This window comes from Trichosurus vulpecula, chromosome 1 (genome assembly GCF_011100635.1).
Source record: "Trichosurus vulpecula isolate mTriVul1 chromosome 1, mTriVul1.pri, whole genome shotgun sequence".
Lineage (NCBI taxonomy): Eukaryota > Metazoa > Chordata > Mammalia > Diprotodontia > Phalangeridae > Trichosurus > Trichosurus vulpecula.
In genome coordinates this window covers 317,367,776-317,384,555 of record NC_050573.1, presented here as the reverse complement: position 1 = coordinate 317,384,555, position 16,780 = coordinate 317,367,776, and the positions used below count along the sequence as shown (strand labels likewise).

Here is a 16,780-nt window from a genome sequence, read left to right as displayed (position 1 = left end):
CCATTATTGTGTTTTTATTTTATACTCTGTAAAACTTGTGAAGCATAAATGGAATTCTACCAAATTAAAATAATTTAAATATGACATTGTGTTTGTGTGTGTATGTATAAAACAAAGATATTTAAGGTTGCTTTCTAATTAAGTTAAAATGATGATAGATGGATATTATTTGGTGAATTAGGACTATGAAATAAGCTCTTGAGTAGTCTACAATACATAACTATGCTTAAATAATACAGATATTTTTTCTAATTTTTTTCAGGAACTAGTCCTGTAAACATAAGTTCAAACTAGAACCTAATCATACCAGATTCTGGAGGATAGTAGGATGCATTATTAAAAGATTCAATTCCATATAATGTGTTTTTAAAATTTATTCAGCCTCTGGAGTAATAAAAAACAGGTTAAACAACCTATTATGGTTGGCAGGTATTCTGACAATTTTCATCCCTTGATCCCAAAACAAGTGGTTTATAAACAATTATTTCATTGTCCCTCTTATTCTTCCAATTTTAAAATAAAAGAATCTGAGAATTAGATAATGCTCTTATTGAATGTATGTATCGAAGAGTCTAGCAGCAGTCTTAATGAAAGAAAAATAAACAAGCTTGTCTCATGACTCTCTATCTAATGCTCCACTGAACCAATTTAGGTGAAATCAGTTGGTAGTAACTATCTCATTTCTATTCTAATTACTGAAAGTCTGTATTGAAAGTGCCCAGTCAAAAGTACACCTTACTTCTAACAGGTTATTCTGTAGTATTTTAATAAAACTTTTTGCTAAGGGGGTTTCAAGGACTGTATTTGGGAAGCTAATTAGTTCTAAATCCACCTCAATTATAGGCCTAGTAGTACAATGTTATTAACTTGTATTCTTGGCATAAGACAGGAGTTAAATGGATTTGGAGAAAGAACTAAACTGAATAATATTCAAGCATGTTTTTGAGGTGATGAAACTTGCATGGCTCCTACCTGTTCTGAGACTTAATAGAGGCTATCAATTTCAAATGCTACCAACCTTTCACACATTATAAATACAATGAAAACCTCAAATAAAATACTCTTGTTCACACTTAGATCAATTAAATCTCTCTCAAAAATGGACCTGAAAGAAGGTTTTAAGGAGAGCAAGGTTTCAGCCACAAACTATATTTAAGACTAAGTACTAAGGCTAAATACTTGAATTTTGTTTATTTTGTTTAAATGAATTTGTTAGATTGTTGTAATCTTTCCTTTCTGAAGAACTCAGATGTAGTGAACAGGGAACTTTACACAAGTTGTACCTAACACTTTGCAGCTACCATAATAGTTCAAATAAGGTACAGTATATGCAAATTGATATTGAGCATCAGGGAGGAAGATTAAGAAAGTACAAAAATCAAACTCTGGTCAGAAGATGATACTTACAAATTTAGTCTATAAGACCTTACGAATTAGATATGAATAGCAGGAATCTATATTCTTCATTCTTTTGGTTTTGTTTTATAATTTCTTGATTTTTCATAAAGTCATTAGCTTCCATTTTCTCCAGTCTAATTTTTAAATAATTATTTTCTTCAGTGAGCTTTGGGACCTCCTTTTCCATTTGGCCATTTCTGCTTGTTAAGGCATTCTTCTACTCATTGCTTTTTTGGATCTCTTTTGTCAATTTTTTTAAGTTGTTACATTCTTCAGCATTTTTTGGGTCTCCTTTAGCAAACTGTTCACTTGTTTTTCATGATTTCTTTTGCATTACTCTAATTTCTCTTCCTAATTTTTCCTCTACTTCTCTACTTCATTTTCAAAATCGTTTTTGAGCTCTTCCATGGCCTGAGACCAATTCATATTTTCATTGGAGGTTTTGGATGTAAGAGCTTTAACTTTGTTGTCTTCTTCTGGTTGTAAGTTTTGATTTTTCTTGTCACCAAAGGTTCTATAGTCTGTTTTTTTTCCTGTTGTTTGCTCTTTTTCCCAGCCAATTACTTGACTATTTAGCTCTTTTTTAAGGTAGGTCTTTGGTTCCAGTGTGGAGGGTATACCAACCCAAGATTCAGGGGTTTCTTGCAGCTGTTTTTAAAGATATTTCTAGGGACCTGTAAATTTTCATTTCTTCCGATGTTGTATAATCAAAGGAAAGGTGTCTACTCCTCTCCTGGTTCATGCTCTCATCTGTGAGTGACCACGAGCACTCTGTTCTGCCTTGGAACTCTGTGGAGGATTCTCTCTCCTCCACTGTGACAAGTCCCACCAAGCCAGTACCCCTCCTTGCCCCAGGACCACCACCCAGGATTGGGACCCAGATTGAAGCATGAGCAAAGGAAGAGAATCCTGCTTCAGTGTCAGCAACAAGATTCCTGCGATCCTCCTCTGATCAGCAGTTTGATCTTTCCACCCTCTGTGGACTGAGAGCTCTGGAAGCAGCCAATCCTGCTGCCACTCTGGGGCTGGGGTCAGACCTTGCTCCTCTCTCATCCTGGTTGTACAGATCTTTGTTACTGACTTTCTAAGTCATCTGGCCTTTATGAGTTAATAAATTTAGAAACCACCAGTTGACAGTGATTCAGTCCCCTGAGACCTGCTCTGCCCCATCTGTGCTTGTGTGGCCCACAATGGAACATGCTCTTCTCTCAGAATGGTTCAACAGATCTTTCTTGTCCACCTACCAAGTTGTCTTGGGCTTGAAGTTTGTTTCATCCTGTCATTTTTGTGGGTTCTGCTGCTCTAGAATCTGTTTAGAGACATTTTTTACAGGCATTTGGAAGGGTTTGGGAGAGAGCTCAAGCAAGTTCCTGCAAACTCCACCACCTTGGCTCTGCCCCTATGAATCTATATTCTTATATACATAACTTTAAAAAGCCCTAATAGCCAATGAAGAATTAAATATGTAAGTACCTCATTTTTCTTATCCCTCAGCTATGCCTGATTCACAATCAGATACCTGGTAAACTTCTACTAATAGCAAATAATCCAGTTAACTTCAAAACATCACTGCCTAGAAAGTTCCAGTATATTTTGGGGGATTGCTAGTCTTTTTGAACAAACTTCCTCAAATCTATGACCTTTTATTCATCCATTACGTCTATCTTGTAGCACTGACACAAAAGCCCCTATTGTATACTAAAAACAGGCTAGGTAATAGGAATAAAAATAAATAACTGAAATAGTCCCTGCCTTTAAGAAGCTTATATTCTATTGACTGAAATGTGTATTTCCCCTAAGGACTCCTCAGTAATAGCAAATATTCCATATAGAAAATATAGCCTTATTCCCAATTCTCAAGTATAGAAAACAGAGCCCAGATAAATCATTTTTATGCGCTAAGAAAAGTTTGATAAGTACCCTGGAGGCTACTGTCCAACAGCGGCTTTGAGTCTTCACTGTAATACCTATTATTTATCCCAGACTTTATATCTATAAGTCAGGGGGAATGAAATTTTCTGGCAATAAAAAGTATGTATTTGTAACAGTGTTATTAAAAGAACTTTCATCATACTCCCTTGTGTGCTGCATCTTAAATGACTGTTTCATTTTCCTGGCCCAAGTCTTGGATCTGACTCAGAGCTGAAAAACCCTTTTCTTCTTACTGATGCTTCTAGATCATTGCTTTTCTTATAATTCAAAACCTTCTATGCCTTTTTAATTCGTAAACACTGTGAAAATGGTATATATTACCAGACTTTGAATAAAAGAATTACATTGAACTAGTACACTATGCTAGAGTTTTAAGATACCCTGGATTGTCAGCTAGACAGCCCATGGATCATTATTTTGGACTTAGGTAGGAGATATTGTAAGATCCCAATGGATGAGAATATCAAGGGGAAGATATGTCTAGCTGCACAGTACCAGCATGTATGCCATGCTAAGTCAATGGAATTTACCTATTTTCAATGGTTAATGAAGAAAACAGTTGGAGATATGAAGTGCCTGAAACCATTTGTACTTCTTTACAGCATCGTTGTAATTTAAAACACACTTGAAGAAAAAGTGAGATTGATGACATTGGTCAATCAACTAGCTTAAATCTTTCAACAAATAGTTGGCAGGCTTGCCCAAGTTTTGTTCAGTTATGCTGTTCACTTTGCATTCCATCAAAAGGTGAGCACTAACTAAGAAAAGGTAGATATTTTATGATGGGTCAAAATCGCAAAATCTTTAAGAAAAGATTTTTTTGAGATTTGGTGATTATTGACATGAATGTATTAAGAACAATCCTACTACTGAGAAACCACTGAATGATATCATTCTTAATTAAAAGGATCCAAAACCATGATGGCAACTATAGTTGTTTATAAAAAGAATAAAGCCCTTTGGAGATCAATGGGAAAACTCTATATGAGACAGAAAAAAAGAAACCTTCAGAGACTTAATCAATTCTTTTCATATATATGAGTTTGGGCCTATGAAGACACAAGTAATTTTCTTTCTTTGTCCTTTACTTGGTTGCCAAACTGGAAGTTTGGGGAGACCTACTCACCAACAGAAGAGTTACATTGATCAGAAAAAGTTCTTTTGTTTTTATTACTTTTTAAACAAACAATAAGATTTATTACACATTTTACAAGCTTAAATTCTTATCTTTGAAGTTACTTGCCCCCAGGAAGTTCCAAGACTATTTTCATGAAATAAAATTTGTAAGTGTGGACTGACAGTAATATACTAATTTATATTTGATCCAATGTCAAGCTGATTACTACCTGCCAGAGATGGTAGCATTAGCCAATTATGATTCCAGCATATATTACAGATGAAATAAGACTAATGTGGATTTAGATATTCTTTCACAAAGACCACATGACATCAAAACTCTGATAACAAAAGACAATGGAGTTATATGTGAATCAAGTAGAAGTGTAGCTGAGAGTTTTGAAAGGACAGTAGATGGTATGCCAGCCACGAAAGTAATCCTTGTGTTATTTTATAATATCTTTTTTGTTTATTCTGCCTGTGTATGACTGGCGGTGAGAATAAATGGCTGATGAAGGACTAAAAGAAGTGACACAAGCAAACTATCAAGGAATTTATAATAACGAACTCAAGTTCAGTCTCCAAAAGTCATCTAACCTTTTTTTTTAATGAATAAAGCATTTGTCAAGCAGCAATTACATGCAAAATGTTGTGCTAAAAACACTAAGGATACAAATAGGAAAGTAAGACAGTCCCTGTTCTCAAGAAGCTCACATTCTAATGGGGAAGATAGGAAATAGTATAGTATAGTTGTTCTCCTTCATGTTTAAAGAGGGTCAGAATGATATCACTGTATTGGAATTAAGGTAAAGTGTGTCTGACTGTTGCTGATCAGATGGATATGAATTCAGCCCAACAGGTTGGGCACATGTAAACTATAAGAACATTTGGAGTGGAGATGTCTGAAGATTTTCACATCTCATCTTTTTTCGAGCTATTGCAATTCTGTTGAGGTCAAAGAGCACAGTACCTTCTCTGTTGTGGGCCTGACATTCTGGGAGTCCTGTGCTAGTGTGTTCCATGTTTCACAATAGATTCCAAAGTTCTTCACTTGGGAGTGTTTGGAGACTTTGAGAGTGTTTTGTATTGCTTCTTTTTTATCTCTGTGCAAGCACTTTCCTTATGCTTTCCTGATAAAATAGTCTTTTATACAAATGTATATTTGGCAATCAAACAATATGGCCAGCCCGTTAGGGTTGTGCTCTCTGTAACAGAGTTTCAATGCTTGGCAGTTCAGCTTGAGAAAGTACCTCAGTGTCCAGCACCTTATCTTGCCAGGTGATCTTCAGAATCTCCCAAATCTCCCCAAGATGACTCAAATGGAAGTGATTCAGTTTCCTGGTGTGGTACACTGTGCAGGTTTCACTGGCATACAACAAGATCAGAACAATGACTCTGTAGACCTTCAGTTTAGTAGGAAGCCTAATACCACTTCTCTCCAACACTTTCCTTTACAGTCTCCCAAACACTGAGCTAGTGCTGGCAATGCATGCATCAAATTCATCATTTAGGTGTACAATCCTGAAAGGATACTGCCAAGGTAAGTGAACTTATCCACAGCATTCAAAATTTCTCTATCTGCTATAACCAATGGTTCCATGGATGGATGGTGCAGTGCTGAACGGTGGAGAACTTCTGTTTTCTTTGTGTAAATTGTCAGGCCAAAATTAGGACAAGTGGCACAAAACTGATCCCTACTTTATTGCATTTCAGCCTCAGAGGCTTCATTGAATGTACAATCATTTCAGAACAAAAAGTCACACATTGATTCTCCCTCTACTTCAGTGTTGGCTTGTAGCTTGTTTCTGGCTAAAAAATAAATTATTATCAGTCTGGTAGCTGAACTTGATGCCATTTTTGTCCTTGTTGAGGGGATTCTGACAGCACTGCTGAAAACATCACTATAAAAGGCATGGGAGCAAGCAGGCATCCTGTTTCTCTCAGTTGGTGACTGGAAAAGCATTAGAGCATTATCCATTATTGAGAACCCATGCAAGCATGCAGTCTTGAAAGTGGCATAGAATACTGAAAAACTTCTCTGGGCAACCAAATTTTGGCATGGTCCACCATGAGCCTTAATGGCTGACAGAATCAAAGTCTTTGGTAAGGCCAACAAATGTTGTGTACAGATTCCTTTTCTGCTCATGGCATTTGTTTCTGGAATTGTTGGGCATCAAACATGATATTGATCATTCCTTGGCCCTTTCAGGAGTCACATGGACTTTCAGGTAGATGACCATCTTCCAGGTGAAGCATCAGACTATTAAGGAGGACACTGGCAAGAATCTTGCTGTCAACGACTAAGAAAGCCAGCCCATCCTCACACGGTGATTATCAAGAACAACCTATTTCTTTTTCCTTTATAAGATATGGATAGTGGAGGCATCTTGGGACTCCTGGGAAATAATCTCCTATTGTCATATAACCTGAAAAATTTCAGTCAGCTTTTATATAGAATTGGACCCTCTGCCTTTGTAAAGCTCAGTTAGAATAATAGAATTACTTTGTCACATGAGAGAAGCCTAATAGCATTCAACACTTCTTCTTCAGTTAAAATTTTAGCTAGAGAGTAATGACTTTAACCTGAGGTATGCAGTCAGTGGCTTCCACGTTGTTGATGACACTCTGTTCAGAACACAAAGGAAGTGTTCAGCCTATCTCTCCACGATCATATCCTCATCCCAAATCACTGTGGCTCTATCATTGCCAAGATGCTCAGATGCAACGTAGGTCTTTGTCCCATTAATAGCTTTTCAGGAATCATAAAAGTCCTTTGGATTGTTACTATCAGTTTAAAACCGAATTTCGTTTGCCTCTTTAATGAGCCAAGAATCCCACACCTCTCCAAGCTTTACTTGCACTTTACTTTTGTTGGAGTTAAATGCTGCATTCTTAGAGAAAGACAGATTAGCCTATTGCTAAACCCTATGGAGTTCTCATGTTTCATTTAGCAGCTTCTGAATTTCCTCATCATTTTAGTCAAACTAATTTTGATGTTTGCAAGGTTGACCAGATGAGTAAATGTGTATTGTATACAAAATCTCTGAAAGGTACCCACTCCTTTTCTGCTTCATTATTACCAATACATACACATATAATATATACATGCATGTATTTATATATGTATACATGTACATATGTACATATACATATATACATAAATGTGTGTGTTTCAACCACAAGGTAGGATAACCACCTGTTGTAGTAAGCAGGCCAGGACTAGGTTAGATGAAGCAGATAATTTTTAGGGCACATTTTCTAGCTCCTTCCTCATGGTCCTTAAAAAGGCTTCTAAGACATACAGGGGATAGCTATATCCTACTACTGCTTCAATACAGTGAGAAGACAGTCCTAGGACCTATGTCAGTTTGTGCAGGGTTGTGACTACCACTCAATGTATCCCTACCTGCTGCTTTATTACTTGCCTACCACCATAGGATTTTAAGGTAGGTAAAAATGACAAAATGGTATATGTGATATATTTTGACTCATATATATGCATATATATGTACATATAATATTTGTGTGCATGTGTATGTATATATCTATGTGTGTGTGTGTGTGTGTGATTTATGCGAAGCAGAATTACATAAAATTGTCAGCCTCACTGTCTCTTTCAGAGTTATCAGAGACCAGTGACAAAGGAGGTAAAACTACTGGTAATGGCTTGAAATTCAGTGGTTATCCTTGGCGTCTTCAACGTCAAACCAAACTCTAAATGTTCCATACACAGTACTTGCTTCCACTGCTTTTATGGCCCATAGAAATAAATTGTTCACTTTTGCATGTGGGCTAGTTCAAACAATCATTAAACTCCTCTAAAAACCATTATTTTTTAAAGTCTGTTTTTCACAGCCATATTTTAATAAATCATAAATTAAAACTGCACAGTACAAAAAGTAAATTGCCCTAGCTTTTAGAAAAAAAATCTAGTCTCTAAACCCCCAAATATCTAATAAAACATAAGCAACCAAAAATGATGTTCTTACAGACAGAGCATCCACTTTAGGATATATCACCCCAACTGGAGAAAAGTACCAGATGTGGTGAGGGGTTGGAGTTGTGTGTGGCTGCAGGGGAAGCAAAACAGATATCCCTAGCCTCATATTCCCTTACCCTTCTCCAAGAGAGATTTTCATTCTTGCCAAGTACTTTTTTCAGAGCTACTTCTGGGGTTTGCAAATCCCTCAGTTCTTTCAAGGTGGCATAATCCAAGGAGAAGTGTGGTCACTGCACTCCTGTCCTGTGATCTGGCCTATGAATGGTCACAAGTACCCTTACCTCCCTAGAACCGTGACCAAGGTTCCTATACCACACCTATAAAGTGTGGATAACAATAGCATCTACCTCCCAGGGTCAACTGAATCAGCAGTGGCAACTGAACCTGCTGTGGTTATTGGAGCTCTGCTTGAAGACATGCAAGGCAGAGTGGCCTACCACCACTCCAGTATCTTTAAACAAGCCTTACCTCAGTTGATTCTCTGAGATTCTAGACCTAGGTGGTACAGTGCATAGATTCTCATCTGTCTCCCTACTCACAAGTTGAGCTACAACTGTAGTCTATGTATGTAGACTACAGTTAAAAGAGGGATTAAACCTCTTTTACTTAGTCCTATACAGTTGAATAAAGAACAATGATGGAAATTTCAGAGAGTTAGATATTGGCTCTTATTTTTCAATAAAACTTGTTGAAAGTTAGAGCTGTATAAAAATGGAATGGGTAATTTCTTGAGCTAGAGATTTCCATAGTCTTAGATTGAATAGCAACTTGTGGGAGCCACAAGAGAGAGTTGAGTGCCAGACGGACACCAATGGTGGAAAGCAGCCCTGAAAAAGGACTCAGCAGACCTCACACCAGAGGAACTAGTTTTCCCTGAACACCCATACACCAAAATTGGGAAAATAAAATATATGGAAAATATATGGAAAATAAAATATATGGTTCAGTTACAAATCAGAAAGAAAGGTCTCATGGTCCTTATGGTGTAGCAACAAAACATATGCTGATGCCTCTTCTTCAATGTCATTTTCACCAATAAAAACAATATTAGCTTCTAGTACTGATTCATTGGACATTGCCAAGGACTTTGGTGACAAAAAATGTTTTTTTTTTTCCTGGGGCTCTAATATCTGTTGCTCTACTATCTGTAGGAGTATTTGCCAGGCTGTCTCTCCACAAGGGCTTTTTCTTGTGATAATGTCTGAGGGTGCTTGGCTCAATGGACTAGCTCCACCAGGATATGAAGGAGAACGGTGGTCAATATGGTGGTGGTGGTGGTTCAACTTACTATCTGTATCTTCCTCAGTGAAATCGTAATAGTCTTTTTAATAATTATTTTTATTTATTTCATTAAATGTTTCTTAATTACATATAAAAATTAAACAATAATTTTTTGAAATTTTGAGTTGCAAATTCCTTACCACCACCCCTAACTGTATCCCATACCTGGGAAGGCTAGTAATTTATCAGTTATGTATGTGAAGTCATGCAAAACATATTTTTGTATTAGTCATGTTGTAAAAGAAAACAATGACAATGAAGAAAGTAAAAAAAAAATAGATGCTTCAGTCTGTATTCACAGTTTATCAGTGGTCTCTCTGAAGGTAGACAGCATTTTTAACATGGGTTCTTTGGAATTGTCTCTGATCATTGTCTTCATCAGAGAAGCTAAATATTTCACAGTGGTCATTGTTATGATATTGCCGTTACCCTGTAAGATATCATTGTGGTTCTGCTCACTTCGTTTTGCATGAGTTCATAGAAGTCTTCACATAGTTTTTTTTTTTCTGAAACTATCCTGCTCATCATTTCTTATAGCACAATAATATTCCATAATAATCATATACCATTACTTGTTCATCCATTCCCCAACTGATGGTCATCCTCTCAATTTCCAATTATTTGACACCACAAAAAGAGTGGCTATAAATATTTTTGTACAAATATGTCCATTTCCCATCTCTTTGGGATACCTGGCCTAGTAGTGGTATTGCTGAATCAAGGGGTATTAATAGTTTTGTAGCCTCATCATAGTTCCAAATTGTTCTCCAGAATGGATTGGTTAATGTGGTGATTTTAGGAGCAATTAAGAAATTCATTCTGACTTTTATGTTAACTCGTTTTGAGGCAAGGCACATAAGACAACACCAAAAGAAAGAAAAAAATATCAGCTATTGCTATGACACGAAGTTGATATATGGCATTGTTAGAGGGTTTAGTGAGGAAAAGGAGGTGATGACAGCAGTTATTGTTCAGTGACTGTTTTGGGTTACAACCCTTAGAATAGAAAGTCTTCTCACATAACTGTTATTTTGATGATTTGATCGTTTTAGATTTACAGAAGTGACTTTATCTGCAAGGAAAGATTACACTCTATGTGAGAGGTGCTACATGATTCAAGAAAATGTTGAAAGGTTAAGGGAGTGTTGGGATTAAAGGCACCTTAGAATTTATATGACCCGCATTATTTGTCAACCAAATTCTTTAGATTGTCTAAAAATGATTATTTGGAGCAATTAGAAAGCTAGTAGACTTCTATTCTTGGGTAAAAGTGTGTAAATAGAAGAGTTAAGGAAGACTACCAAAACTGTTTCTGTGGAACCTGAGGAGGCAATTACTAAACTACCAGCAATTAAATGGTCTGAGTGGAGGTTTCAGCATTAAGTTCAATGTGTGGAAGTACTCTTGCTATCTCTCAAGCAAACCTCCCAAAAAAATATTAGGGAATGGTCATAAAGTATAGATAAGTTTGGCTACATTGGTTTTGTTTGTGTAATGCCTTTAATTATGTATAATCAAAATTAGCCATTTTACGTTTGTAATCCTCGCTATATCTTGTTTGGTCCTACAATCTTTCCTTATCCATAAATCTAACACATAAACTATTCCGTGCTCTTCTAATCTGCTTATGGAATCACCCTCCATTTTTGATGTTATCATGATATAGAGTGTGAGATGTTGATCTGTACTGACTTTCTGCCATACTGTTTTCCAGTTTTCCTAGCAGATTTTTTTTTAAATAATGAGTTTTTGTCCCAAAAGCTTGAATCTTTGGGATACCTGGCCTAGTCATACTATGGTTATTTACTATTGTATATTGTGTATTTAATCTGTTCCAGCGATCCACCATTCCGTTTCTTCAGTACCAGATTAATCTCATAATTATTGATTTATAATAGATTTTGAGATCTTGTATTCACCTATCCATTTAAAAAAATCTCCCAATATAGTAAACTCACTCATGCACTCTGTTTTTTTGTAGAGTTCTTCTAACTGGTCAAATAATGATACAAATTATTAGAATATACATGAATCCTCTTCCTATGTAGAAAGTTAAAACAGTTTCACCTGACTTCCTTATGATTTTTCATTAAATATTTTTTTCCATTGAAGGATTACTCTGTTTTATTTTGTTTGGAGGATAGGTTATTCTTGCTTTTAATCTCAGCTTTTTTACCTTCCTGGACATCATATTCCAAGCCTTCCACTCATTTCAGGTGTAGCTGTTAAATTTTGTGTGATCCCAACTCTAACTCAGTCATATTTGAATGGCTTCTTTCTGGCTGCTTAAAGCATTTTCTTCTTGGCCTGGGAGCTCTGGAATTTGGCTAGAATATTCCTGGGACTTTTAATTTTGTGATCTCTTGCAGGTGGCAATTATGAGCTTCTTTTAATGTCTATTTTACCCTATGATTCTAAGATATCAGTGCAGTGTTATTTGATTTTCTTGATATGATGTCATCTATTTCTTTGATCATAGCTTCCAGTTTTCCCAATGTGATATATCACATGTTCTGCTTTTTTATCATTCTGACTTTTAAAAATGTTTCATGGTATCTCATGGGATCATTAGCTTGTATTTGCTCAGTTATAATTTTTAAGGAATTATTTTCTTCAGTGAACTTTTATACCTTTTTTGATTTGGCCAATTCTTCTTTTTAAGAAGTTTATTTCGTCCATGAATTTTTGTACCTCTTTTAAAAAAAATTGGTCAATTCTGTTTTTGAGGAATTATTTTCTCCAATACTTTTTGTGCCTCTTTTATCAAACTGATTATTTTTTAATAATTTTTATTTCTTTGCTTTCATTTTAAAAGTATTTTCCGTGACTTTGATTTTGAAAATATTTTAGCTCTTCTAGAGTTTTTCTTTTTGTTAGACTTGTGTTCAATTCATTTTTTTTCTTGAAGGTTTTACTTTTCGTTGCTTTTACTTTGTTGTCCTCTTCTGAGTATATGCCTTAATCTTCCCTTTCACCAAAGTACCTCTTTATGGTCAAGTTCTTTTCTTTTTCTGGTTATATTTTAACCTATTTCTTTGTTTGGAACTTTATGTTAATGTCAGGCTCTGTTCCCAATATGGGGGATTGGGAGTTGGAGTCTCCAACTTCAGACTTTTTTGCGCTACTGTTTTCAGAGCTGGTTCTGGGGATTTGGAAGTTTTTGGTCTTTCCAAGGTGGCATGTTCTGTGGAGGGGTGTGGTCACTGTTCTCTTGGTCTACACTCTGGCCTTTACCAAGGAAAGGTCCCTGATCCCTTGGGATGGCAATAGATATTGATCCTCCTATAGGACCAGAAGTGTTACTGCACCTCAGGGTTTCTTGAACAAAAGTACTCCTCTCCTTCATTGAGCAATGAACCAGAAATTCATATAAACACTAGAATTGCCAAATAATTGCCCCTCAGGGTTCCTACTCCCTCTTGGCAGGAAGTCATTTTCTCTGCCCTTAAACTATGACACAGAACTGGCAGTAGGGTTACCAAAAACTTTTGGTCCTACATTCTGTGTAACACAGGGACACCCTGTAATCTCTTTTTCACAAGTTGTAATGTCCCCTACTGTCTCTGGCCTGAGAGCTTCCAAACCTACTGCAGTTTTGCCAGATCACCTAATCCCACCGCTGGTATTTCATCCACCTGGGCTCCAGGTCATCCTTCCCCTCTATGTCAAAGATCTCTATTATCTCCTCTACTGTCTTGGGTTATAAGGATATTTCACTCTGACCTTTTCTTGGCTATATCATTCCAGAATTCTATTTTCACTGTTATTTTAAAGTTGTACAGAGCAGTATCTGGGGAGAGCTTGGTTGAGTGCTTCTTTACTCTGTCATCTTGGCTCTGCCTCTGGAAGTCCTCTTCATAGTCTCTCACATCCTTCACATCTCTAAATATCAGGGATGTATACTCCTTGTTACCAGAAAAAACAAGGATTTATGGAACAACTTTCAAATAATTACAAAGCAACTTATCAACAGTAGTAAAAACAATTTATACTATAATTTTGTAGGGAACAAAAAGATAAATAAAGATTAGAATTTTGTGATAGGAGCACCACCAGGCTGTTAGCAGGGGTCTCTTTAAGGGGACAGGGAGGGTGTTCCGCTTCTTTGCAGTTGAGAAATAAAAAATGCCCTAGTTCACTAGGAATGAGTGCTGAACATTTTATCAGAATTTCTACTGCTTTCTGGAAATACATTTTTTTGAACTAACTTTCCAGAGGGAGTAGTCCCTTTATGTGAATTAATATCATTTTTTTGAGTGAATAACATCATTTTTATTTTACCCATCACCAAAACAAAACATTAAAGCTTTCACATATACAACAGAACATCAGATAGCTTGCTGTTATATTGGATCTTGGCAAATTTTCCTCTTTTTTTGTACAGTGATTACAACAAACTAGCAACAGGAGTGGACTTGCTGATAGGCACTCTCAATAAACAGGTTGGGAGTGCCCTAGTAGCATCAGCCAATAACTGTAAATTAACTAAATTTAGGGTCAAGATTCTGTCTCCTGTTACTCTTTGGCTATACTCGGTCCCTTGTAAGTAAAGGATTCACTTCTGACAAATGATTAACTGAAGCACAAGCAAATGAAATGATTTGCCTAAGATAACAGCTAAGCGAGCAGGAGGTCCTCTAATCACAAAGCCACTGCTTTACTTACTATACCACAAATCTTTGCCCAACTTGTCTGAGCTTCCACTTGAAACCGTGAAACGGGCGGAGGGAATGGGGGGAAGATAATGCGTTGCTCTGTCTTACAAGCAGAGAGCGGCCATAGATTATGGACGTAAGTCCGGGGACAAGGCCAACAAGAAAGCCCCGTTTCTGAAACAGTCTAGCCCCAAACCCCGAAAGTAAAAACCCGCACGTACTCAAAGCCTTTTATTATATTACACAAGGAGGTGTGAGGGGGTGTTGGGAGAGGTGGAGCCGCCGCGGTCAGCAGCGGATGCCCATTCCGATAGCCATAAACGTTCCGAAGGTACCCCCGCTCTGCATCATGGTTTTGCCAATTCCGCCCATCAGCTCCCGGCCCCGCATACCGATCCTGAGGTACGAGAAGGTGCCGAACAGCACCCCGGCCGCCATGCCCACGGCGCAGCCCATCACGAAACCCATCTTCACTCGGTCGAAGCAGGTGGGCTGGGACTGTCCGTAGGGACCCACGGCTACTGGCATCTCGCTTTTGGCCTCAGTCGCTCCTCTTTACGTCTCGGGAGGCGGGAGGTTAGTGTCGTTTCCGGGGCGGTCAATTAATATCATTTTAACCTTAGGAATTATATTCTCAGATACTAAAAATGTGTGTTATTGTATTTTATGGTCTCCTGAGTTCCTTATTGCATTGAAACCCCAAGCTTGAGTCACTAGACTGCTGAGTTAGAGCAGCCCCTGAATAAATGGGGTAGATTTAATTGGAAAATTCTTTTTTAAAACTTAGACTAGTCATTGATTTATACTTCCTAGAGAATATTGCAGGTGGAGCAGATGAGTGACAAACTCTTGCTGTTCAAGTCTTCTGAGAAAAGATGCAAATGTATTGAAATGTCACAAGAAAGTGTATGCCTACAGTATTTTTTAAATTATGCAAATTCATAAAGAATTTGATTTTGTTTGCATAGGAAATTCCTTGTATCAGTAGGGCTTAATAACCCTTCTTTGTTTTAGGAGAAAGTCATTGGGAGGTATATAATGGTTAAATGACTTTGGTCAGTAAGCATTTATTAAGCACCTAATATATGCCAGGAACTGTGTTAGTAGTGGAGATATAAAGAAATACTTTGCACAAGGTCTCCCAGCTAGTAAGCATAATAGGATGGATTTGAACCCAGATCTTCCTAACTCCAAGCCAGTCACGATATCCACTGTATCACTCTGCCTCTTACATCTGTCTCTATCTCCATATCTCTCTCTCTCTCTCTCTCTCTCTCTCTCTCTCTCTCTCTCTCTCTCTCTCTGTGTGTGTGTGTGTGTGTGTGTGTGTCTCTCTTTCTATCTGTCTCTCTCTTTCTCTTGATGCAGATCACATAGCCTTAAATAATATCAAAGACTTCAATGACTTAAAGGAACTTTCTGACCTTATGAAACTCAAAACAAAGCTATTCAGTTATCATTAGGTTGGGGTAGCTAGGTGGTTCAGTGAATAGAGCACCAGCCCCTGGAGTTAGGAGGACCTGAGTTCAAATCTGGCCTCAGACACTTGACATTTACTCGCTGTCTGCCCTTGGACAAGTCATGTAATCCCAATTGCCTCGCCCCACCCCCACCCCCCCAAAAATGAAAGAAGCAACTTTCATTAGGTCTTTATTTTTCTTTTCTCTTAGACCCTTATGAGGCCAAGCTTTCTGTGGTTTAAATAATATTAATTCCAGTTCTTTAGGAACACACTATTGTAGAAATATTGGAAAAGCAAAACATTTTATATTAAAAGATATTTGGAAAGAATTTAGTTCTTACTCTGGCAGGGATTGTCCTGAATATAATGCTACTCTTCATATCTAGATTGTAACTGTTTCAGTTATCCACGGCTATTGCATAGTGCCACTGTGTATTTATTTAAATAAACTGTCACCTGCAGTTCAGTAGATGGTAGAGAAAAAATCTTTTCTTTTAAATCAATATAAAAAAGTAGAGAAAGTCAATAATTTTGAGCCTTAGTTGGCTCTTAATTGGCTAATTGCAGTGCATTTTTTTTTGCTTCAAGATAAGATCTATTATAGGAGAAAAATAGTCCATGAGCATTGTCATATGATACAATAAACCAAAGGATCATTTACTCTCAGATCAAATTTTCCATTTCTATGTTTTGGATCATGAGGGCCTTAGAGGCTACTTAATCCAACTTAGATTTCACAGAGGATGAGAGATTAAGTGAATAATCATGCATTAGTACCATGCTGATTGACTTGATTTTTGATTTTCATCATCTTCTTAGCTCCCCAAGTTGCTTCTCCCCTCTTATTGGAGGAACAGAGGGTAAAGCAATAAACTTCTCCCAAAGGTTTCCTTTATAGGAGGCTTATATCAGACTTTTCCAGGTAACTATTTTCTA

At 37.1% G+C, this 16,780-nt stretch overlaps 1 protein-coding gene across 1 annotated transcript; it reads right to left on the bottom strand.

Moving 5' to 3' along the window:
* Window positions 1–14,600: 14,600 nt before the first annotated feature.
* Window positions 14,601–14,947, bottom strand: LOC118834140 (reactive oxygen species modulator 1-like). Its single transcript, XM_036741584.1, has one exon. It carries the CDS (start codon window positions 14,908–14,910, stop codon window positions 14,671–14,673), a length of 240 nt encoding a protein of 79 aa, XP_036597479.1. The 5' UTR covers window positions 14,911–14,947; the 3' UTR covers window positions 14,601–14,670.
* Window positions 14,948–16,780: the final 1,833 nt, after the last annotated feature.